This window comes from Vanessa tameamea, chromosome 14 (assembly GCF_037043105.1).
Source record: "Vanessa tameamea isolate UH-Manoa-2023 chromosome 14, ilVanTame1 primary haplotype, whole genome shotgun sequence".
Lineage (NCBI taxonomy): Eukaryota > Metazoa > Arthropoda > Insecta > Lepidoptera > Nymphalidae > Vanessa > Vanessa tameamea.
The window spans coordinates 1,587,266-1,611,263 of record NC_087322.1 but is presented as its reverse complement, the minus strand read 5'-3'; the positions used below and the strand labels follow the sequence as shown (position 1 = coordinate 1,611,263).

The window sequence follows — 23,998 nt, the reverse complement described above, 5'->3', positions numbered from 1 at the left end:
AGGGCCTAGCCTTCTTATAAAATAAAGCAAGAAGGCAGTCAGCGGTATAATATCTAGAGACTAAGAAGTATCCAGATAGGTCACCTGGTCGTAAAGCTCTCTGAAAGCCAGTCTGTTTGAGTCAGTTACAGCCGAACACTATTGTTGTCCTGGGCTTTAAACGGTGAGTGAACCAGCTGGTGGTGCATCGGTGATGTAAGGAATTGTTAATATTTTTTACACCGTCAATGGGCGGTGGTGACCACTTAATATAACACAAATATAACCCCACGTGTCCAGTACTAAGAAACAACTACAAAGTAATAAAATTAATAATGTTATTGTATTGAATTATTGCATGTAGTTTCATCTTAATGGTTTATAAATTAAGACTTCCTGCATTGCTTCGTATATTATATAAGTTTAATGGAATCATTGATATTAGATGTGAGAAAAACTTTAAAAAAAAAACAGGTTGAGCGCGTTTTATTAGTTTTGTCATTAAGCATTATTTCCTAGGATTCGATCCTTATTACAAACAATTTTCAGTTTCAAAAATTCAGTGAATTTTTTAAATGAATAATTCAATATCCTAGCTAGAATAACATATTTTTCCATAATTCTATATTAACTTAATCAATATCGTCCCCGAGAGTCTGAGCACTTTTATATTTTCAGAACAGGCCTTCGCCTACGCCTACTTAAAAATTGACTCGATTTAATATCATAAGTTTTCATTAATCATATATTCAAATGAAATGTGGTTTCGTGATATTATGGGGAGAATTTTATCGAAGTGCTCCTCACTATGTAACGAAGGTCTTTTGAGATTAAAACTCTATCTCTCTTAGTTTAAATTGAGCATTGATATTTAGTCAGTCGAGATATCACCTACGCTTTAATCTAATTATAACATTAGAATAAGCCGCAAAGTAAGAGAATTACATTACATTGAGAACTAAAATGATTCAGTGTTTAGAACGTGTTTTTATTCCAATGATTGCATATTAAACCCCAGGCAAGCACTTATGAATTTTAATGTACCTACTACATTTTGAATTGTGTCGGTAAAAATATAGAGATGTGGAATAAGCTCCAAAGCTTCTCTTTAAAAGGAGCAGAGGCCTACATCAACTGTTCACGATGTTTTTTATATTAATTAAATATATTATTTTGATAGTCCACGCAGTCGGATAATAGATGGCGTTAATAGTATAATGCATCGCGCTATCATATGAATGCTTTCATATCATAAGTATTTTCTCTGTTAATTCAGTATTAAGAAACCCCAAGTATTACTTCGTAGGCGTACGCTCATCCCACACAATACCGACAGTCTTACTATTGGTAATATTAATTTGTTAGATAGCACACCAGAAGGATTGTGGTCCCTTATTTGTAACATCTCAGCGACGCCAAGGCATTTCATCATCATCTCATCTCTCAGCCGAAGGAGTCCACTGCTGGACATAGGCCTCTCCCAAAGATTGCCACAACGACCGGTCTTGTGCAGCCCGCAACCAGCGGCTTCCCGCGTCCTTTACCAGGTCGTCGAACCACCTTGTGGGGGCCTACCTACCTTGCGTGTTCCGGTCCATGGTCGCCACTCGAGAACTCGTCGGCCCCATCGGCGGTCGGTTCTTCGAGCAATGTACCCCATCCATTGCCACTTTAGTGTGACAATTCTTCGGGCTATCTCGGTGACCTTGAAGAAGATGTACAATGCAACAGCTGGCTTAAGTATTTTAATTCGCGAGCCCATCCGATGACACTGAAGCCATTAGGGCCAACAGTAGAAGGAAAAAATAGATAAATCGGTGTTCAGATGAGACCAACATAGTTAAAAAAATAGTTAAACAAACATATATTATAACATAAAAACATAATATATAATAACATAAAAAAACAGCACAGTGCAGTGTTTTACTAGAGTGGTAAAATCCAGACGAACTCCACACAATAACGTTCGGACATTACTTTTGAAAATAAAGTTATTAGCATATTAGCAATACCCAATTTTCATAATAACGCACACATAGTATTTTTATGAATTCAACTAAATTATAACGTAAAAAAAACTTGCAAGAAGAATATTTTCAAGTCGGTCGATAATTAATTGTTAAAGTACCAAAAACAATTCAATCAGTGGCCGACTGTACATGATTTTAAAGGCGAATGAACTTTACTAACACAAAGACATTAAAGATGGCGGCATCTTGAAATAAAACGGATTCTTTAGAACATGAAGTTTGAAATATCCTCATAAAATCTTTACATTAAAGTTTAGTATTTCTTAAAGTCCGGAGTAGATTCTGACTTGATTAAATTTATTATACTGTCAGTAATTTAATTCACATTGTTTGTTAAAATACCAACTTTTATTTTGTTTCGATTTAAATTTTAGTAACACTTTCTAACTAAGAAACAGTTTTTTTTATATATTAAAGAAATAAACAGTTGATGCTAGTAGACTAAACTCCTACGCTATATACACATATTAAACAATGTTTTTTTTAATTTCGAATTTCAAATCAATCGTGATAGAAAAAATGGAATCAGTGCTTATGACTGTTATATAAATGCCACAAGAAACATCTACGAGGATAACGTTTATAAGGAACACTGTTTTAAAATACCCAAGCATTTGCAAGATTTTCAAAATCGTCTCTAGTCTCATTTCAGGCGAAGTCCTAAATGTTTCATAATTTGTATAATCACAAGCACCAACTGTTGCTAATGAGATGTGTTTTGCAGAACGGAGGCGCCGCAGATGGCCTGGACATGAACGTCGGTATCGCTTGGCGCAAGGGTTACACGGGTAAGGGGGTCGTTATAACGATACTGGATGACGGCATTCAACCCAACCACCCGGATCTTTTGCAAAATTACGTAAGTGGTTTTTATTAATATTATTGTTTAGAAACGGAATTAAATTTTTGATATGATTTTTATCGGTGATGATAAAAAGATTATTAATAATTAACTTTTTTTTTATTTATATTTACACTCATGCATAATAGATTTTTAAATATAAAATACAAAATATATAAAATATATTTAAAAATATAAAATACAGAGGCCAACCAGTGGCGGGAACAAGGTCCAAGCCACCAGTGGTCAGGGCCCCAGAGAGAATTAATAATAATTAATTTAATTTGTTATTACAAATGGCATTTAAGAGAAGTGTCATTGGGTTCATAAGTGATTCTAGGCAAAGCTAAATTAGTTCAATGAGAACTTAATACTAAACAGTATCTGCTCTTGAGGTCGTTTTTGCCCTAATAATAATAATAAATTAATAGCGGTAGTTATATTATGTGTAGTTTACTGTCCCAAAGTGTATATTAAAAAAGTAATCTTTTATATCTTATATCTATTGTATGTATATTCAAGAAATCTTATAAATTGTGAAAATTACATTAAACATATGTACGTAGAACATCCTACTTAAAAAAGGTTTAGTTAAATTTGTGCTATCAAAGCTAAAAAGTTACAAAAATGACTCTTCAGTTTATTCCAGCATGAAAAGTTTAATAGTGTAATTTTCGTTACAAATTTTCTCTCGCTTCAGAAACAGAAGCCAATTTTATGGGATAGTTAACGTTAGAACACTAGTGGCTTCTTCATTTATGTAATGTGTAGGGTGGGCCAGTTCTCCCCATACTACTTAAGTTTCATTGCTTGCAAGGGATTTCTAGATACATTTGCGGTTTCAGTATCGATTACTATATACAAAGCTGCTGACTTTTTATTGGTTTTGTTATTATGAAATTATAATAATCTTTAGTGATGATTGTTCTTTGAATTAATTAAACGCTTAAAGATAAATTCATATTGTTTTTTTTGGGTAACAAAATTTCGTTTAGACTATTTTTCATAACTTGATATACCTACATATTTTGAAGTTTTCTTATTGATAGAAAATAATAGTTTTTTGTGTGTTGATTAATTGTAATTTGTTTTTATTCATGTTTTTTTTTTATTGAAATGTAATATTGTTCAGGATCCTGCTGCCTCGACAGATATAAATGGAAATGACACCGATCCCACGCCGCAGGACAATGGCGATAATAAACATGGCACCCGTTGTGCCGGCGAAGTCGCTGCGGTTGCTTATAACAAATATTGTGGTGTAGGCATCGCATACAATGCTAGCATAGGAGGCGTGAGAATGCTGGATGGCCTAGTTAACGATGCAGTGGAAGCTAAAGCGCTCGGATTCAATACTCACCACATAGACATTTATAGCGCTTCCTGGGGACCCGAGGACGACGGAAAAACCGTCGACGGACCCGGCCCCTTAGCTAGAAGGTATTGTCTAACTGCGATTGAAAGAGATAGCTAGAGGCGAGCTCATTAAAAACGACTTTTTGTTTCAGGGCTTTTATAAATGGAGTCACAAATGGCAGGGGAGGAAAAGGTTCTATTTTTATATGGGCATCGGGAAACGGTGGAAGGCATACCGATTCCTGTAACTGTGATGGTTACGCTAATAGTATATTTACGATATCAATATCTAGTGCTACTCAAGGTGGTTATAAACCTTGGTATTTAGAAGAATGTTCGTCTACTTTAGCTTCGACTTATAGTTCGGGAACCCCTGGCAGAGACAAAAGTGTTGCAACTGTCGATATGGATGTTCAATTACGGCCAGATCATATTTGCACAGTTGACCACACAGGTACATCAGCATCCGCACCATTAGCAGCCGGAATTTGTGCACTCTCATTAGAAGCGAACTCATTATTGACATGGCGGGATATGCAACATCTGATCGTAATGACATCCAGGTCACAGCCATTAGAAAAAGAGGAAGGGTGGATTGTTAATGGAGTAAAACGAAAAGTAAGCCATAAATTTGGTTATGGACTCATGGACGCAGGTCAAATGGTCTCACTAGCGGAACAATGGGTAAATGTGCCGCCGCAACATATATGTAAGTCACAAGAAATAAATGAAGACAGGTCTATTGAAACTTCTTTCGGCTATACGATATCCGTTCACATGGACGTAAATGGCTGTAGTGGCACAATGAATGAGGTCAGATTTTTGGAACATGTTCAATGTAAAATTTCACTAAGCTTTTTTCCAAGAGGAAATTTACGGATACTGCTTACTTCGCCAATGGGAACTACGTCCACCTTATTATTCGAGAGAACTCACGATGCGACTAGTTCCAACTTTGATGACTGGCCTTTTTTAAGCGTACATTTTTGGGGTGAAAACGCCGAGGGTCGATGGACACTTCAAATAATAAACGCGGGAAATAACCACGTTACCCAACCGGGTGTGTTGAAAAAATGGCAGCTTATTTTTTACGGAACAGCCACGAATCCGATACGATTGCAAAATAAAAGTTATTTCAACTCGATTAATGTTCAACAAGATGAAAAAACCTATCACATTAATGACATTTATGACGCGTCTGAATATTCGCAATTTCTCAATGAAATCGAACTTGGCATTTCAGATAGGCGTAGCTATACGAAAAATATTCCATCGGCCCAGAGAAAAAACGTATTAGCGGATGCTAATGATAAGCAAGTGCAGAGGATGTGCGATCCTGAATGTGATTCGCAAGGTTGTTATGGAAAGGGGCCAACTCAGTGTGTCGCATGTAAGCATTACCGTTTAGATAATTCATGCGTTTCAAGATGTCCACCGAGAAGTTTCGTAAATCAAGGCGGTGTGTGTTGGCCTTGTCACGAGTCATGCGAAACTTGCGCTGGAGCTGGCCAAGATTCTTGCCTTACTTGTGCTCCTGCACATTTACTTGTCGTCGATCTAGCTGTATGCCTTCAGCAATGTCCTGATGGTTATTATGAAGATCAAGATGCTAATGCTTGTTTTCCCTGTGCTGAGCATTGCGATACCTGCTCGGAAAAGGCGGACATGTGTTCTTCATGTGTTCATAGCTATGTTCTACACAATGGATCATGTTTAGCTATTTGCCCTCCTGGTACATATCAAAACGAAAACTTCGGTTGTATGCAATGCCACGAATCATGCGAATCTTGTAACGGGCCAAGTGAAACATCGTGTATATCGTGCCGAATTGGAGATTATGCGTTTAAAGGTCGTTGTTTATCTAAATGTCCCGCCGGGAATTACGCGGACATTCAAAAGAGAGAATGCATACCGTAAGTATTAATCCAGCTTTATATTTGTTTTATTTTGGACCATTACCGTTTTTTAAGAGGAAATGTTGTTTTAGGTGCCCAATTGGATGTTTAATTTGTACATACGCAATTTGTTCTGTTTGCCAAGAGAAATGGATTCTTACTAAAAGAGGAAACTGCCAGCCGAACGGAAATGATAAATGCGATACTAGTAAGTTAATTTTTACAAGCCATCACGAAATTCATATATTTAATTATTGTACCACTTTTTTTTTAGATAAAGGACAGAATTATGAATGATCAAAACCTTTGTTCCCATACTCGTAATCAGCTTTTTGGTGTTTTGTTGTCATATTTCTTTTATGATTTACAAGAAAATGAATGAAATGACACACAAAGCCTTACAAAGGATTTTTATATGAGCGCCAACGGGCGTTGAAAAATGTCAATTTAACAGATACCGAAGCTTTTATGTCGCATCGTCTGAGTTCTTTGTTTAAAAAGTCTTTATTTACAGACGAATATTATGAAGGAGGGCGTTGCAAAAATTGTCATTCCACTTGTGAGAAATGTAGCGGACCAAATGAGTGGGACTGTTTATCTTGTTCAAGCCCGTTGTTATTGCAGGGATCGAGGTAAGGGCACTTTATTAACACTGATCTTTTGTAACCATTTTGGGAATTCACCTAACAAGCGTTTTGTTTTAGATGCGTTGCGGAATGTGGACAAGGTTTTTATCAGACAGCTGGAAGTTGTTCTAAATGTCCTCACACTTGCACGAATTGCGTGTCAAGATTAAATTGTACTGCGTGTGCGGGTGCTTTGAGATTGCAATCTGGGACATGTCGGGCAACATGCGCTCCTGGATATTACCCTGATGAAGGAACTTGCTCCAAATGCTACTTATCCTGTGAGACCTGTACCGGTCCAAGAAGAGATCAATGTGCATTATGTCCGCCAGATTGGAGGCTAGCAGCTGGAGAGTGTAGACCAGAATGTCCCCAGAATTTTTTCCCATGGGGTGATAGTTGTAGAAGATGCCATCATTATTGCCAAGACTGTCATGGTGCTGGGCCACAACGGTGTACATCCTGTCCACCGCATTTCTCCTTAGAAAGTGGGTTATGTGTGGAGTGCCTTAGTTCTCAATATTATGAGCTTAGAACGAGGACATGCCGTCCATGTCATGATTCCTGCAGGTCTTGTTCTGGGCCTGGGCCTACTAGTTGTGTAACTTGTGCACATCCATTGCGCTTAGATAGGTAAGTAACTTAACTCTATACTATCCTTATCTGTTGTACCATTACCAGTTTTAAAGCGATAAAATTTCTGAATTTTATTTTCGAAATATTTTTTAGACAATAGTATTAATATCCTTAACTTTCTTAATCAAGCTTCACGGTTAACTCGATACACACTTTCACCTTCACTTCACAGTTATTTCAATTTAGGAATAAATGCTATAAAAATATCAAACTATGCTTGTAGAAAACCACAAATAGTTTAATTATTAAGCTATATTTTTAGCTGAGGCTAAATATCACTAAGCAAGCTTTAGTTAAGATTCCAATTTATAACACATTTATGGAATCAGAGATGACCTATGAAGATAACTTTATACTCGTGACATGTGTATTATCAAATTCCTCGTCGTGACTTTTATCTAATATAACTTTTTTTTGAAGCATAATAAAATGTTTGGTCCTATTATTCTGTGAAAAATTTGAGTAAGAAGATTTTGTCAAAGTAATTTTAACTCTTAAAATTACTTTTTCAAATGATTTTTGACAATCAACTAAATTATCTTACGATTGAAAAGTATTTTGTATCATGTATAATAGCTTGTAACATGACTAGTGTTTTAGAACCTTTATAAAACATATATGACCTCATTTTATGTTCTCGAAGGGCTGACTATTTTTTCACCTAGAGGATCAGAATTGCGATTCAATTGAGAAATGTTGCTATCATTTCAATTACTATTCCACGCGGTCAAGTTTTTTGCAGTATTTTTGTTTTTATTCAAGTATACTTATTGATGTTCTCAATGTAAATATTTCTTATGTAAATAAAATTATTCCATCCATTTTACGAACATTTTAATACGCATTAATATTAAAATATTCAGACATTTTGTCTGACGTTTAATAACATAGAATAAATAATTCATATGATAAAATAATAATTAAAATGCATTATCGTTTATAGCAATTAAAGCCGTTGACATTTTTTTTGTCTCTGATATTGTTCGCTTTGAAGCGGACGAATTAAAAATTCCTTTGCATTAACGAGAGAAAAGTTTTAGACGCGGAGTTACTGAAGCGCTTTTTTATTTCAGAGTGAATCACAAATGCCTGCCGTGTTGCACAGAGAGCATGGTTACGTTGTATTTGAGTACAAACCAATCATCCGACTGTTGTCATTGCGATAGGGATGTGGGTGAGTATACATAATACGAGTTCGATTTTGTAGGCAAATATATTTTTACCGACATTTTTTCTATATACGTAAAATAAAAGTACTATTTAAAAAAAGAGTTATACATTCCGATTCTATATCTTTGACACGATTATAATTTGATTTGTTTTGACACAATGATACATCGTCAATGATACTATTAATGCGGCTGCGACGTGCCAAGTTGGATATCCTCAGAATAAATTCTGGTATGAAGTAATTTGAAAGATCGTGTCAAAATTATAAAAATTATATAGAGCCTATTGGCGAATTACAAAATATTTAATTTTTACTTAGATTATCCAGTTATAATTTCATGAAGGCCGATTTTTACGACAAAACTCTTGGGTCGAAATTATTTGTATAGAATTAAAAATGACTAGTAATATTATAAAAAATAAAGACATTAAAAATGTTATATGTGACTTTTACACGAGAAACCTATAAAATCTATCAATTTTAATGAAAATCTTTTACTCGGTTATTTGTTCAGTAACGACAAGCGATAAGAATCGTACTAAGGATCAATGGAAACTTATTCAAATGGATCTTTCAAAATATTGCGTATATTTTTCTAAAATATGAAGACCGACAAACTTACAAACCTATAGACGACGGTACATATTTGTTTAATTGCAAGAATATATAAAAAAAAATTTTATATAATAGCTTTATGATTGTATCTCTAGTTGTGAAAATCTTTTTTCTCATGTCGAGATTAGAGCACACACGTTTGCGCGTTGTGAGGCGAGCAAAAAACTAAACGGTTGATTCTGCTATCGAAGAAATAAAATGTCATATTCTTATATTTAAATCTACTATTAAAAACAACTTGAAGGGGCACTATACGTTGCCTTTCCAAAGAATATCTTTAATGAAAAATCTTTTATGAAATTCAAGTAAAATAATACAATATTGTAAAATTCACTTTGATTAATTATTCACCAAATCTAATTTTATAAGTCACTATAACTTAAATTGTATTCTAACTATATTATATTTACCTCATGTTAGTGAACTTTGTTCTTTTGAAAAATAAACTCACTTAAAACATATTAAGTCGCTTTTAAACATTTTAGTATATAGATTATTATATAATTATATAATATTATAATAATAAAAGGTGTTATTATAAAAATAAAATTTTAGGTGTTTCAGTAACCACGAAACCTTAGATGCATGTTTCTTGAATTACTTCTACTGTAACTTTAAAAATCTTTTTAGGTGGTTGCCTCAATGAATCTTCAGCTGGTAAGAGGCGCATTGCGGAGAACATAGGGGCTCGTATGACTGCGTCTTTTTTTGTGGACGACGCAAAGGACACGGGGAATATACTTCGTGATCGTGATTTATTGATCTTTTTGAGTGTCGGCGCGACGGTTGTTCTCATATCTATCGCGATGATCGCTCTGAGGGTACGTCTATTGATTAATGATTGATTAGCTTTTATTGTGGTGCAATGGACAATTACGTGTCTTTGTTTTATATATTTAATTAAAAAAATATCGAGACTCGACAGCAGCGCCACCTCCTGGGTCCAATCTAAACCAAAACTCAAACACACACTCTAAAATTCATTGAAATAGATCCAGCCGTTCAGCAGGAGTTCAGAATTTTTCAACCGAACTTGGATGGCCAAATTCGAAACTGAGGAATAGCAAAAAATATTCAAAGTTCATGGGACAATTTTGATGAAAATTAAAAATGAATCATTGCATTTTTTTTAAATTAATATTCCTAGCCAGGTATCAAACCCGTAAGTTATGGAAGAAATGAGACAGCCTATGAATATTTTCAGTTGTCAAAATAAAAACATTTTAACTGCCAAGAGCAACATTTTATTATCATAGCGAGCTATCCGATTCGAAGCGACCGATTTTTATCCTCATATACTACACTTAAAAACCTTTAGCTTTTTTAATGATTTCTAATTGATAAAAATAGTTTACCTTAAAAGATAGACACTTAGAAGACAGACTTCTTATTAGACTTCTGAAAGTCGTACGATTTTCTCGCACATTTTTTTTAATCTCCTAAGGTTTATTTCATCACTAGTCGTATAAGCGTACCGAAACAGTGTTTTGGATAAAACACCTTCATAGTTCATTCATTTCGTACAAAATACTTACAAATAATATTATTATACCTTTCTGGTTTATTTCTCTGTCTATTAATGAAAATTTTTATAACAGGTGAACGGTCTAATGATCCTTGTGATGATAAGCCACCACTGCCCATAAACAGTGGCACCGTAGGAAATTTTAACAATTCCTCAAGTCCCTTATATGTTTGTGAGACTAGTTATACTGGTTCATTACTCAATAATACACACATGACAACAATATTAAATATTGCTTTGAACACAGAGATTATAAGTTTTACTATCTGAGAACCGTTTCATTTCCTTGAACGTATAGTTTAAGAATTCTTTGGGAATAATATACTTTATTTTATTTTATATATTTTTATAGAATGACATCAAATTAATGGTCATTGATACATAAATTAGTATTAAAAACAAAATAAAATAAATTATTCAAGAAGGCTTTTACAGGCGCCTTAGATTCAATTTCCAGGATTATATTAAATCAAGAGCTACCACAGTTTCGGAATGTAGATTCCATCAATAATCACCAAGAAACTTAGTAGTTAGAGTAAATATTTCTTACACCGTCAATATACCTCTAACTGATCTGACCGACCGATCTGAGATGTTACCGGCCCATCTGAGATGTTATAATCCGGGCTGTAATTAATCATCTACAGGTCAATAGATCTTCAAATCGAATGACAACAATCGCTGCTTGGTAGAATATTTGATGGATGGGTGCTATCAAATCATTTGTCTAAACATTTCCCTTTTTTTGTTCTCACTGGAAAGATTCGTTACGAATTTCCGTCACGTGAAGGGGTATCTAGGACTCGCATGTGGGAATACCCACTAAAAACCAGCGGTAGCCTCCGTCTCTTCGAGGAGCGTCACGGGATTACTTTCGCATGCAACCGTGACCACATTGCCTTAACCCCGAATAAGACTTACATATTTATTTCTCCTAAAATTCAGAATGTTTATAACAATTACAAGCTTTTACGGAAATTGTGCTTACGGCTTCGGTTCACGGTTTTGGTTTGTTGTTCATATATTTTGTGAGCTTATGAATAAAACTGAGGTTACATGTGTATACGAAATAATTAAATTTTAACGTGTTTAATGCTAGCTACATTATGTTGCAATTTATTATAGACGCAAATATCTTGAAAGCGTTTTACATTTCCGATGCGTTTTTTATAAATATCCAGACTAATGTATAAAACAATCTGTTTGTTAGAAAATGTTAAATCACGAATCTCCCGATGCAGTTAAATTCAATTATTGAAAAGGTTACCTTTATATATACCTAATTTTTTTATACGTGTGTATGTGAAATTCTCTTCAGCATCTCGGCCGATTTTAATGAAGTTTGTTTGTCCATGAGTGGCATAGATTTAATAGGCTGCAATTGGTTGTCAGGTTTTTTTTTTGTTACAAATGTATGAAATATATAAAATTACAATTTAGGAATGGCTGTCATTAAATTATATAGGACTACGCTTCGAGCTTTGGGAGGCCCAAAGTTCTAAAACGTAATCATAATATATTACTAAAGTTTTTTACAAACATACGTTAACAGTAAAAATCGTAATTTTGTCCATATCTATACTAATATTATAAATGCTAAAGTAATTGTGTTTGTCTGTATGTTTTTCACGCTTTCACGATCAAAACCGAACCGAATTTGATGAGATTTGGTATGTAGCGAGCATGAAAGACAGGCTTTTTTTATATCCAATACTCGATGATCAACCCCTATGCGAGCGAAACCGCGGGCAACAACTACTCTTGCATATGTATAGTATATTTTCTTTAATATATACTTATGTGGAGAAAGATACTTTACAATAACGTTAACAAGTGCAGGTTATCCTCAGTGAGTAATCAAAGCATAAACGCGATTAATTATCAGAGCTCATAGAAGTTCCGTGAATATATCTTCTAATATTCGCGCTGCATTTACTATGACACATTATAATATTTTTATTATGATATTGGTTGGTGGACGGGCGAATGGGCCACTTTATAGTACTTACCATCAGGTGACCCAAAATGAAAGTCTAAAATTGTTTATGTAGATATTAATAAATACATTTTGTTTGCAGTTCAGATCGAAAAGACGCAAGCATCTTAAAGTATTTCCTAGGACGATTTATTCACAACTAACATCCGTAGATGAAGACTACACATCGGTAAGTTTGGCACACACCGCTTTGAGAACCAAACCAAGCGAAAACCACGTGAGAGAAGAACCAACATAGCAACTTAAACCTTAAGTCAATACGTTTAGAATAAATTTACATTGCAGACTGATATATAGAAGATTCTATAGGTACCTTTTATTATGTATATAATGTTACTCAAAGGCCGTAATTATTTAATAAAAATTGGCGAATATTATGTGTTGAATTTTTTAATGTACGAATGTTTTATTAATTAAATTGAATCTTAATATCGACTGCGTACCTTCAATTATAACTGGTATTTTGATCTATATGTTAACTATAAGCAAAATATATTTGTATGTTGCTAAGACTTTGTATATTATATAATTTAAAAAGATCTTTTTAATAGAATGTTTTATTTATATTCTCTATGTCAAAATAAAAACATATGTTGCTTATAAGTAATAGAAATGTGGTGTTTAATACAATTACTACTGTATTAAGGAAATAATTAAATATTTCCTTATCTTTTTAATTATGATCTGACTTGGATATAAAAAGGATGTTAAAAAATTAATATTCCCGACACGGTAGATTACATTTTAAACGCGAGTCCGAAGCTTAAAATTTTTTAGAGAAATTTCTTTGTTTTTGATTTAAATTATTTTTAAATGATGAATTATTCAAATGTGTTTATTTTTTAATTCATTAAATAATTTCTTTTTCTATTCATACGCGTAGGGATATCTCATATGAATGTTCAATTAAATATTATTTTAACGATAAACCTTTTTTATTTTTTATTAAAATGTACGAAAATATATTCATAGATAAATATGAGCACTGCTTAAAATTCTTAATGTATACGTTTTTGTTAAGATATTTACAAGAAATTCAAAAATGAATAAAGTACCGTTAGAATAAAAGTGACATTATTAAAAATCTATAAATAAAACTGTTTTCAATTACTAAAATGTAATAAATAGATAGAAGTGACCAGTAAAAAGTGGAAGGAGAAACAGGTTATATGTATTCCAGATATGTCTAATTTATTCTAAAGGTTTTAAATTGCCAGTAAATTCAACTGTATTCGATTTTTCGTAAGTATTTATTGCAGCTGACTGTACAATGTTGAAGAAAAATACTTGAAAATTAAATTGTGTAAATAGTCTAAACCAATTAAAATGTAAGCTTTGTTTCGTGTTGTGTAAATATGTAAATAATTACGTTGTAAATATATTGATGGTTTTTATGACGAGCATTCGTTTGTTTTATTTCATTTATATAACAATCCTATTTTTGAACTACCGATGTATCCTTTCTTTGTTATACAAGTACATTATACGAAATATAAATATCTTTTTTTGTTATAAATAATTAATTTCTTCATTTTTAATACGTTTTCTTTTCTTAAATTAAAAATTGTTAGTAAAAGCTCGTTGATGAGCTCGGCTAAGGCCTCCCCTTATTTCGCGGTGAATCTTCCGAGCATCTGCTTCAGTGTGGGTTGGTGGATTAAATAACTACTTTCATCTACAATCCAATATTCAAATAATATTTATCATAATTAAAAATGATTGAGAATTACAATTGATGGCAAAACTTTCTAATATATTTTAAAACGAAGTATCAACGAAACGAAAGTTCCTAATAAATACATGAAGAACACGAAACACTCATTCCAACTCCTGAGATTGGACATCATAAACAACAGATGGACTGGAGTTTTGACAGGTGAGTCCTCGAAGCGAACAGAATGTAACAGGGGAATGATGAATGAACAAGCCCAAGGGAGGAAACTTATGTTGACAGATGGCGAGCGCTGAACGTAGATTTTCTGATATATTATACTTCCAATACAGAGCCACTTTACACAATTAGGAATTAATGTTGTAATTTTGTTTTAGCCTGAAGTATTATCGAAAGTGCTTTGAGTGTTTTTTGATTTCTTTAATTAATAATATTAGCTGGTTGTTGGCTGTCCGGCGAATGGACCACCTGACGGTAAGTGGTCACCTCTGCCCAAAGGTATTGGTGTCGTAAGAAATTTTCACCATTCCTTAAGTTGATAAAATAGGCTTTCGAATGGACGAATGTCACCTGATGATAGATGGTCAACACCCAAGCGCCAATGCGCCACCAAATTTAAAAACGAACTGGTTACGTCCGTTGTGCTTGTAGTTACACTGGCTCACTTACTTCAAACCGGATCAAAATAAATATTGCTATTTGGCGGTAGGCTGTCCATGAAGCTTAAAAGTTTTTGATCAGTTTAATAATTATAAACCAAGTAACGAATTTGTAACATAAGAGCTTAAAAATAAAACGAGAGATGTTGTGGTACACCTGGTTGAGACGATTAAAATACCGTCTTAATAAAAACGATATAAAATAATGAAGTTTAAATAATCTATACAAATAATAAAATTGTCTGTTTGTAATATTAAAATAACCGATTTTTACTAAATGCCTATGAATGTATACACGGTACATATACCGAAATAACATTTTTTACAATTTTCGTCTTTCTGTCTGTCTGTTTGTGCCAGATAATATCTGGAACGGCTGGACCGATTTTGACGGGACATTCACTGGCATATAGCTGATGTAATAAGGAGTAAATTAGGCTACTTTTATTTTATAATTATATATAAAATAATAATAAAGTCACGCTGTATGTCCATATACTGTCCAGTACCGCGCTCAGCCCTAGCGCATGTCACCCCTCCGCGGTCACGTCGGGTGCCTCCCACCAACGACTTAATATCACAAAAACTGCCTAATACAGAAATAATAAGCTTTAGTAAAATCTGTAAACTGAACAATAAATTTTTGTTAAATTCGAACGCGCACAAAGTCGCGCGAACAGCTAGTATAGTAATACATAAAACCGCATACAATGGAAAGATAAAGTTGGGTAAAGGTTGCATAACGCTTTTCCTTACGTGACGATTTCTGCCAATGCATTCTAATTTAGGCAGAGTAGAAGAATTTCGTTCAATAAATTAAAATCATCTTCGTCCTGAAATCATTCCCCCGGTACAAAAATATATTACACGTGATTTGTATTTTTTTATAAACAGTAAACCAACTATAATAATTTTTAATGTAACCCAAAACCAGTATGTGAATAATTAATTATACTTAGTTTTATTCCACGTGCTATTAGTTTAATTTCCACCATTAATATTACATTATGTACCAGTATAAATGCTTCATCTAACTGTGTACCGATTTCATCTCTTATTTAAACTAATTTAAAATAAAAGCTCAGCTGTTGGAATATTTGACGACGTTACTATGACGACAAGTCGAACGTGAGCTACCTCACACCCGAAACGTAAACCGCACCTATATACCAAACAACCTTTAATTCTTTTACATCCTAATGTACAACGATCTAGATAGAGCACACGTTTAGACCACTTTAATATTTCGATAAGAATCCTTTACATATAAAATTGAACGGGGATAAGGAAAACATACCTTTATTTTTTTATATCGTGTAACTTGGCAAATGTGTCACTTTATGGTAAGATATTGGAAATTAATATACATGTATATTCCTCATGTCACCAATGAGGCACTTTGAGAACTAAAATTTTAAGTTCCTTGTCTTGTCTGTAGTTACACTGGGTCATTCACCCTTCAAAACCAGAACACAACTATTCTAATGATTACTCTGTGGCGGTTGAATATATTATGAGTGGGTGTAAGCCATTCAGATCTTCTACACAGACCTACCACCAGTAAGAAGAAATGTGCAGAAAACTCCTTTCTTGGAGTCACATGTGACTTGTGATCAAGGTAAATGTAAATATTCGTAACGTGAGTCAGATTCAGTGTAACCCTCGAAGCAAATATACCTACCGCTCTAGTCAGTACCTTACAACTGTCAATCTAAAACGAAATTTTATTTAAATATACTTTGACAAGTAATTTTGAATCATCGAAAATCGATTAGACCGAGCAGCGTACTGTGTGTAATGTTTTGAATTGAACGTTATTTTAGCAAAAATAAACGTTTCTCTTGTTTCATATGCACTGAGTTAAGTACTCAATCATGATTTATAAATGATGATACGTTTTAATTAGTGGGTATAAAATTATTCAGAATAATTAACGTGCTGAAATAATTCATATCAACCTTTATATCCGGTTTATTGAAAATGAAATTATCGTTTCCTGACTTCTTTAACTCATTGATAGTTTTAAACAATTATGAATATTTCAAAACATAACCGGTGGGCTTTGGCGGTGGTAGTCGTATTCCATCAGGATAACCTCCCGCTTGATGGTCCCCTATACCATGAAAATATCGACAAGTTTCTTTCGCCGGAACTTCTTGGACCCTCGTCCGAGAAGTACCTCATATATCCTCTAATTTTCATTTTTAAATTTGTGCATCTGTAAGTAGGTGTAAGGTCGATGAAATGAATTTTTCATTTAAATTATATTGTCACATAAAATAATACAAACAAAACTTCTATATCAATAACAGTATTAGAAACATAATTTAAATATTCACACAAGTCACATCCTTATATTAACATTCACATTTCAAAATAGTGCCATCATTTAACTACAGGTATAAGGGACATAGCTCCTTAATTCCAAAAGGTGATGTAGAGAATGGTCAAATTGAATTTCTTACATATCATCAATGTCAGATCACTTACCGTGAGGTGGCCGATTGGCATGTTCGCTTACCAATTTTATAAAAAAAGCAATTAGAACTAAAATAACAGTCCAAATATAATGTACATATATTTAAATCGTTTTAAATATGATCTGATGTAAGTAAAATGTTTTGGCTAAAATGTGGAATCTGTTGTTGGCTCCATGATAGATGTAGTGTAACTATCCTACTTCTAAAAGAACAACCAATATCATAACATACATAACATAACATAAACAGCCTGTAAATTTCCCACTGCTGGGCTAAGGCCTCCTCTCCCTTTGAGGAGAAGGTATGGAGCATATTCCACCACGCTGCTCCAATGCTGGTTGGTGGAATACACATGTGGCAGAATTTCGTTGAAATTAGACACATGCAGGTTTCCTCACGATGTTTTTCTTCACCGCCGAGCACAAGATGAATTATAAACACAAATTAAGCACATGAAAATTCAGTGGTGCCTGCCTGGGTTTGAACCCGAAATCATCGGTTAAGATGCACGCGTTCTAACCACTGGGCCATCTCGTATCTCATCATACCAATATCATTACATAGTACAAAACAAATTCGCTTACCGCTGACTGTCCCTATGTATGATTGATCTTAACGGATTTTGATGCGATTTTTTTAATAGATAGATTGATTCAAGAGAAAGGTTTTTAGGTATACATGCACAATTTAGTAGAGAAACATTGATAATTTTAAAGGTTTAAAGGTTTCTGAAGTGATGTCGTAAATGAACACAAATTTTGCGCTTACATTGAAACGTTGGCAGAACCCTACGAGATAGATCAAAATAATGTAGTACAGTCTTGTTCACCTTAAAAAGGTCTTCAAAAATGTCCGCGATGGTATATGTCTATCTCTTAGGTATAACCCACAATAACCATTTTTTATCCTTTACTTTTTACGAGAAATAATGGCTTATTTTCGAAGCTATTTTAAACAATACAGCATTAATCCTTATCCAATTAAATACCTTAAATACATTGTGCATTTAATATAGATCAATATGGCCCTTAAAGATCCTCTTACAGCATATAATTTAAATGAATATTTTCGAAGATATTACAGATTTAAAATGCAGGGACATAGCGGTTTGTATTGTCTAATGACAAAAAAGCTGTGAAAATTGAAAGACATTCTGTAGTATATTTAGTATCAGCGAAGCCGGGGCGGGTCGCTAGTTACAAATATAGACGACAGTTACGATACCTAGTTGAGATGTTTTGTCTCTTTTCTACTCATCTGGAACAGTTAGATATGAGTAAGACAAGAACATGCTACTATTTATTAGACACAATTATATAAATCAAAGATATTCCAAGCTATTTTTACTATGGGTCGAATTTTTCTTTTAGTTCAGATCTACTAACAGTTCATCATGCTTGATATTCCAGTTATCGTAAAATAGTTTGTGGTTGATCATAATTTAACCGATAACTACTATAATTAGGCGCTTTGTAATAGATTAGAATGACCGAATGATTTTATGAAATAATCCGTGCAAATTATTAAACAATGAAATAGTACTGTATGAACTAATTCTAAAACAGCTAAATTTAATCATTCATAATTATAGTATTGGTTGATTTTCATACAGGATAAATTAATATTGGACAACATCACATACATTACTCTGATCCCAATGTAAGTAGCTAAAGCACTTGTGTTATGGAAAATCAGAAGTAACGACGGTACCACAAACACCCAGACCCAAGACAACATAGAAAACTAATCATCGACTCGGCCGGGAATCGAACCCGGGACCTCGGAGTGGCGTACCCATGATAACCAGGGTATACACTACTCGACCACGGAGGTCGTCATATAATCGAAATGTATTTAAATTTCAATGTATTATATTAAATGATATCCCAAAGAAAAATATTTTGAGTTGATTCTATCAGAAACTGACCCAACGTGTGCATGTTTCTTATTTATAATATTATTTATCACTAAGCACACTATGAATTATAGACACAGATTCAGCACATATAAATATAATCGGTGCTTGGTCCGTCCAAGCACCGATTATTTTTAGGTCACGTAATTTCGACTATGAATCACGAGGTTTATCCATTGAGCCATTGTGGTGTTTACCTAAAAAGGTATTAAAATTTATTATATGGAATTAAATAAAATAGATAGAAAAACAGTTTTAAGTTAAACGGTTTGATTGGAAAGATAGATAATAATGACGTAGATAATTTACTTAAAGTTTAAAAAGAATTAGGTAGGCCCCAGATACAAGTCGGCACAACACTCTTCTCATCAATCTAGGGTCTAGTTTAAAGTCTAATTAATGCTTAGATTATATGGCATTAATTAGACTTAATATTAATAAAATAAAATTCTTTGTGCGTATAGTTATACAGACTAACTCACTCTTTGAACGATATTAAGTGTAAATATAAAAGGATATTTATAGAGTGGGTTGTACTTACGCCGACAGGTTTGCACTAAGCCCAACCATCAACTATGTCTATAATTATTATTAATGCCTTTTATATAATTACCAATTTAGTAATGTTTTATGAACTATGAGATTTACACTACACTTCATTTTTTATTGGGTCTCTCAGAATACTTCAACTGGATATATGGATTTGACACTAAAATGCACGAATGAAAATCATGCTATTTATTGCGTAAGGATCCTGATAAACTTAAGTATACGACAATAGGATAGGAACTAAAATCGAATGCGACAAATATATTTTTAAACAGATTGAAAAAAGGAGAATGTCCTCAATTCGTCGGTATTTTATGAAATTTTTTGAACTGATTGTGATGTTCAGTATAGGTTCGTCAAGGCTCCATTTCAATTTTATTAGTAACGTAACTTTCAGACAAATTTCAGAGAACCTTTTTTAATTTTAAGATGAAATCTTTTAGGTTTAAGGTAGGATAATATATTCCGTATGTGTGGTATGCCGTATAACGTTTTATTTTCATTACTGAACATAATAATATGGCTCGGCACTTAAAAATGAGGCCATTAGCGACGCTACAATAAAAACAGATTACCGTCGCTCCTGACAATAATACGTAACTCGCTGTACACACGGCCGGAAAACTCATTCCAACGTTTATAATTTGAACACTGAAGATATGACGTCACGGTTATTTGTCATTGTTAAATTTAAATTTCGAATTTAATTTTGATACGGATATTTTAAGCCCTAAAATTAAATCAAGAATATCTTAAGAATTATAAAAATGTAACTAGGAACATCAGTGGGCGTTGTTTTGCTTATATATACCGTAGAGTATATCAGTTGAACGGTAAATAATCTGAAGAGCTCCAGCGATATCCGGCAGAGAAATGCAACGAGATGGCTAGTCCGAAAAACTTTACCTTTAAAAAAAAGGTCAATTTTCATTGTAATCAGTCAAGCTGCTGCGAAGCCTGTAAATTAAACTCAAACAGTATAAAATAAATCTGATATAGCTTTAAGTAAATAAGCATTTCATTTAATGGAATATTTAACACTGACCATATATATTTTAATATGTGATCAAAAATAAAATCACTCTAAATTAACTGTAACCTAATACAACCTCAAAGCGATATCGTCATAAGTATTCGCTCTTCTTCGTAGCCGTGTAACACATTACCAACACTCAAGATAAACACAGTCGCATCCGAAAATACATCTTCTGGAAGGAAACAAATGCCGTGAAGAAAATAAGCCTGTATTTCCCTTTACTTTCGAATGAGGAATGAATGAAGCATATTATGGAGTCAGATTTCAAGGAATTTTGACAATTCAATTCGAGCCCCTGTAATTGCTACGGATGACATCCTTAGAAGTTTAATCTTTTGTCTGTTCTATCTCAGATTTATGCTAATATATACATTATTTTATAGATTATGCGTTGCGAGTTATTAATAAATATTCTATAAATTACACTACTGAGATATGTCATAGTGGCTTTTCTCTTAAGGAGAAAGTTCAGAGCTTATTCGAGTTGAGTTTGATTATGAGAGTGAGGTGAAAGAGTGAGCGAGAAAGAGTGCATTTGTGTTTGCGCACACCCTTGTGCACTATAATATGCCCTGCGTATGATTTGCGTCATGGCGTCATTATGTGGCCTTTACAGTCAAGAATGAGATGAGTTATAAATAAAAATTAAGGACATGCAAATTAGTGACTCTTGCCCTTGTAAATTTTAATGACTTTTCCACCAGTGTACTTCTTTAATAAATGATGGCATAATTATAGAATACATAAGGTTGCGTTTAAGCCAAACAAGTGTATGATTCATGCCCTTTTTTTTCTCTGGAAAAACGCTTTTCGCGTTTCCCTCACGTATGTGTATGTGTAGGGGGGGGGGGGATGTAGGAGTCGCCGGTTCCCAAGACCAGTTTCCGGAGTCCAGGACGCCTAGTACACCGGAATACAGAAAAAAACCAGCAGTATCCGTTTCCGTTTCTTCGGCAGGCGCCACAGGATCGCGTTTACACGGTACCGTGACGATATGATTCATGACCATGTTTAAACTTTCATTTGTAATTCGCGTATTCTAGCTAGTGGGTTAAATAGAATCTGTTGCATTTAATGCATAACAAATTTCCAAGAATTGTTTATATTGAGCATTTAACTGAATAAATACAGATCAAAGTTCAAAATAGCTACAGTAGAAATCACGACACAATGGAATGGTACCGGGAATGCTAGCTCTATTTATCCTTTGAACCAAAATTGTAAAAATGTATTTGGTATTAATTTTTAGTACTATTATCCAAAAAAACGGAATTAGTTAATTCATTTCTGTTATGAGAATGCCTACATCAATAATATCTGGTGTTTTGCCGAATAGAATTATTTTCAAGGCGATCAAAGACAACAAAAAAAATGGTTAGTAGATTATTTTTTCTCGGTGATAACCAAACACGTTGCCATATTTACAATCAAACTAAACAAATATAGGAATGCCTCGTAATTCACATGCTTATTATTTTTTTGGCTTAATTTCACAATTCCTATGTATTACCTATAGTCCAAACAAAACAATGTTCTTTATTAAATTTTTCCAAAAACAAAACACGTAGTATTTCGATCAGATCCCTCTAAAGAGGGTCAAAATGCCCTCATCAATCTTCGCGTTTAATTCTAATGTATGTTTCATATTATTTTTGATAGGCTACGACCATTTAAAATACAAATTGTACAAACGAATATGTGAGATTTATTACGAAAGAGCAAATAAACTCCGGTGGTTGCGTACACATTTCCCGTTTTTATTTTTTAAAACAGGTTATTATATACTTAGTGGGTACAATTCGTCACGTATTATCGCTTCTCATTGACATATAGGTACGTCATTTGAGACTGGGAGCTTTAAAAAAGTCAAATAAGTTTTTTATCTGGCATCTATTGCTAGTTAATTTCACATCGCCATCGGTGAATTCCACGTAAGGGCAACATTGACGCAATTTTGGAGTTTTTCAGACGGGCTTGAACCATCATTCGCTATTTCATCATCATCATCATCGCCAATATTCAGTATGGCTCATTTGTTAAAGTCCGATAACGCACCTGCAAGCCTTCTAGTGTTGCAAATTTCCATAGGCGGTGGACTGGTGGTAGTCACCTTCCATCAGGTAAGTCATCAGTAAAATAATAATAAATAAAAATGTAAAAAAAAATACGCGTAAAGCGTGTGGTTATTACTTGCACGTCATTTTCTCTTTTTTCCAAGGATATTTGAACATTTTCATTTGTTCAGCTATGACAAGGGAACTTCTGGATAATATGATTTTCACCTTTATTAATATATATTTTTTAAAAACGGTGAAGATATTCGATTTCATTTTAATTACAAGGACTTTTATAATAATTACAGGGAGTCATGTTCAGCATTTAAAATGATATTATTCATGTATAACTATACGCTATTATGTAAGAAATCTTTATATTATTTAAATAGAATCAAATAAAAAAATCCTCCTATTACAAGAACACCACACGAATTTAGAGAATAACGTGGTAAATATTACGGCTTAAGTAATTCTCAGTAACAGCTCAGTATTGACCGTTCGGGGAGGGGTATAGAATGGAAGTGCACCTATCTGTGTGCATTTTTCATGAGCATGTGGCGTTATTTTCGTGGAAATTCGGTCATTCTTAATACAATTTTTTATCAGTCAACCTAAACAAACTGGGACTAAATCCTTGTTATACGTGGTCTAAGCGAAGCGGATAGCCTGTTCATAAATATTCGTAACATTTACGCCGTAGTGTACTTATTTCTCCGTATAATGTAAGCTAAAAAAACTTTCTATTTTAAAATGAACCATTCTATTTTTAAAACAAAGACCAGCAGTAAAGTTTTGACAAATGACTGTCGGTTCGGAAGTTGACGCTTAGTTTGTGTGTACAGCCATCAAGTGCAGAATTACTGACTTTGTAAAAAAACAGACATACATTCAGCATAAGCCAATTAATTCAACAATAACCTTGAGCGTTGATTAAGTTCTCGAAGTAATATTTGTATTATG

The 23,998-nt window shown here is 33.6% G+C and overlaps 1 protein-coding gene across 1 annotated transcript in view; it reads left to right on the top strand.

The window, feature by feature from the left end:
- The window catches only part of LOC113398692 (furin-like protease 2), a 66,262-nt gene extending 53,055 nt beyond the window's left edge, over positions 1–13,207 (top strand). Inside the window, exons 4-12 of the mRNA XM_026637556.2 lie at positions 2,734–2,868; positions 3,983–4,290; positions 4,359–6,119; positions 6,194–6,309; positions 6,616–6,733; positions 6,806–7,360; positions 8,437–8,537; positions 9,780–9,970; positions 12,753–13,207. Coding sequence (XP_026493341.2) covers positions 2,734–2,868; positions 3,983–4,290; positions 4,359–6,119; positions 6,194–6,309; positions 6,616–6,733; positions 6,806–7,360; positions 8,437–8,537; positions 9,780–9,970; positions 12,753–12,908 — 3,441 coding nt within the window. The 3' untranslated portion in view covers positions 12,909–13,207. The remainder of the gene's footprint in view (positions 1–2,733; positions 2,869–3,982; positions 4,291–4,358; positions 6,120–6,193; positions 6,310–6,615; positions 6,734–6,805; positions 7,361–8,436; positions 8,538–9,779; positions 9,971–12,752) is intronic.
- The last annotated feature ends 10,791 nt before the right edge of the window (positions 13,208–23,998 follow it).